This window comes from Etheostoma spectabile, chromosome 4 (genome assembly GCF_008692095.1).
Source record: "Etheostoma spectabile isolate EspeVRDwgs_2016 chromosome 4, UIUC_Espe_1.0, whole genome shotgun sequence".
Classification (NCBI taxonomy): Eukaryota; Metazoa; Chordata; class Actinopteri; order Perciformes; family Percidae; genus Etheostoma; species Etheostoma spectabile.
In genome coordinates this window covers 12,314,251-12,315,211 of record NC_045736.1, presented here as the reverse complement: position 1 = coordinate 12,315,211, position 961 = coordinate 12,314,251, and the positions used below count along the sequence as shown (strand labels likewise).

The 961-nt window shown below is 43.0% G+C and overlaps 1 protein-coding gene and 1 long non-coding RNA gene across 3 annotated transcripts in view; one reads left to right on the top strand and one right to left on the bottom strand.

The window, feature by feature from the left end:
* The window catches only part of LOC116687366 (uncharacterized), a 138,087-nt gene that overhangs the window by 99,851 nt on the left and 37,275 nt on the right, over nucleotides 1–961 (bottom strand). The gene's annotated exons all lie outside the window — the stretch shown is intronic.
* The window catches only part of LOC116687361 (plexin-A2), an 86,798-nt gene that overhangs the window by 84,519 nt on the left and 1,318 nt on the right, over nucleotides 1–961 (top strand). Inside the window, exon 31 of one of the 2 annotated variants that reach the window (XM_032512682.1) lies at nucleotides 41–191. In XM_032512682.1, the coding sequence (XP_032368573.1) occupies nucleotides 41–191 (151 nt within the window). Of the gene's footprint in view, nucleotides 1–40; nucleotides 202–961 lie in introns of both variants that reach the window. The other variant, XM_032512684.1, reaches the window with a different exon arrangement.

Genomic DNA, 961 nt, shown 5'->3' with positions numbered 1-961 from the left:
GTGTGTGTGTGTGTGTGTGTGTGTGTGTGTCTCCTCGCAGGTACTACGCTGACATCAACCGCCTGCCTGCCATCAGTGATCAGGATATGAATGCCTATCTGGCTGAACAGGCCCGCCTTCACTCCAGTGAGTTCAACATGCTCAGTGCCCTCCATGAGATCTACACTTACGTCAGCAAGTACAGCCAAGAGGTGAGGCTCAGTCAACACACTGTAACATAGAAATGTGCTCCAGAGGTCCTGCTGCTGTGTTTACCCAACTGAAGGTAGCAATTTTTATATTAAAACAGGTATTTTTATTTTAACAAAAGAGTAAAATGACTAATAAAATGTACTGTAAAAGCTGTCAATCATAGTGGTCCACATTGAATTATCACCCCACTGCAGGTCTGAGAAACTCTCTGTATGCTAGCTGTTCAGCACAAAACAGCAAACAGACAAAGTCAGTGATTACTGGTGGCTGTAGTGGAACATTTAACCACCAAACAACTAGATTCCCTCAGGAGCTAGTAGAGGCCGAGGTAAAAGGAGAGCGAATATTGGACATTAAAAAGTCATGTATCATCACTATCAGAACTCTTAATGAATGACAATGTTGCACAGCGTCTCTTGGGTGTGCAGATAGGCAACTGTTTGCTAACAAGTCCGCCATAACAACTAATAAGGTTATTATGTGACGATATTGTGACGCCCCCTAGTCGCCGAAAAATAAATGAATTCGGGTTTAAATAGTAACTTAACCCTAGGGTTGGGTATTGTTTGAGTTTTTTTCCTATACTGGTGCTAAATCAATACTTTGCTATTGGTGCCGGTGCCTAAACAGATACTTTTTAATAAATGGACCAATAGATCCCGTTGCTCTGGACAGAGACTACTGAAGGTTATTAGAAGCACTTTTCCGGTGATGCTGAGCGTTACTGCGCAGCTTCCAACTGACGACGTAGATGTGACGTTAGCAACCT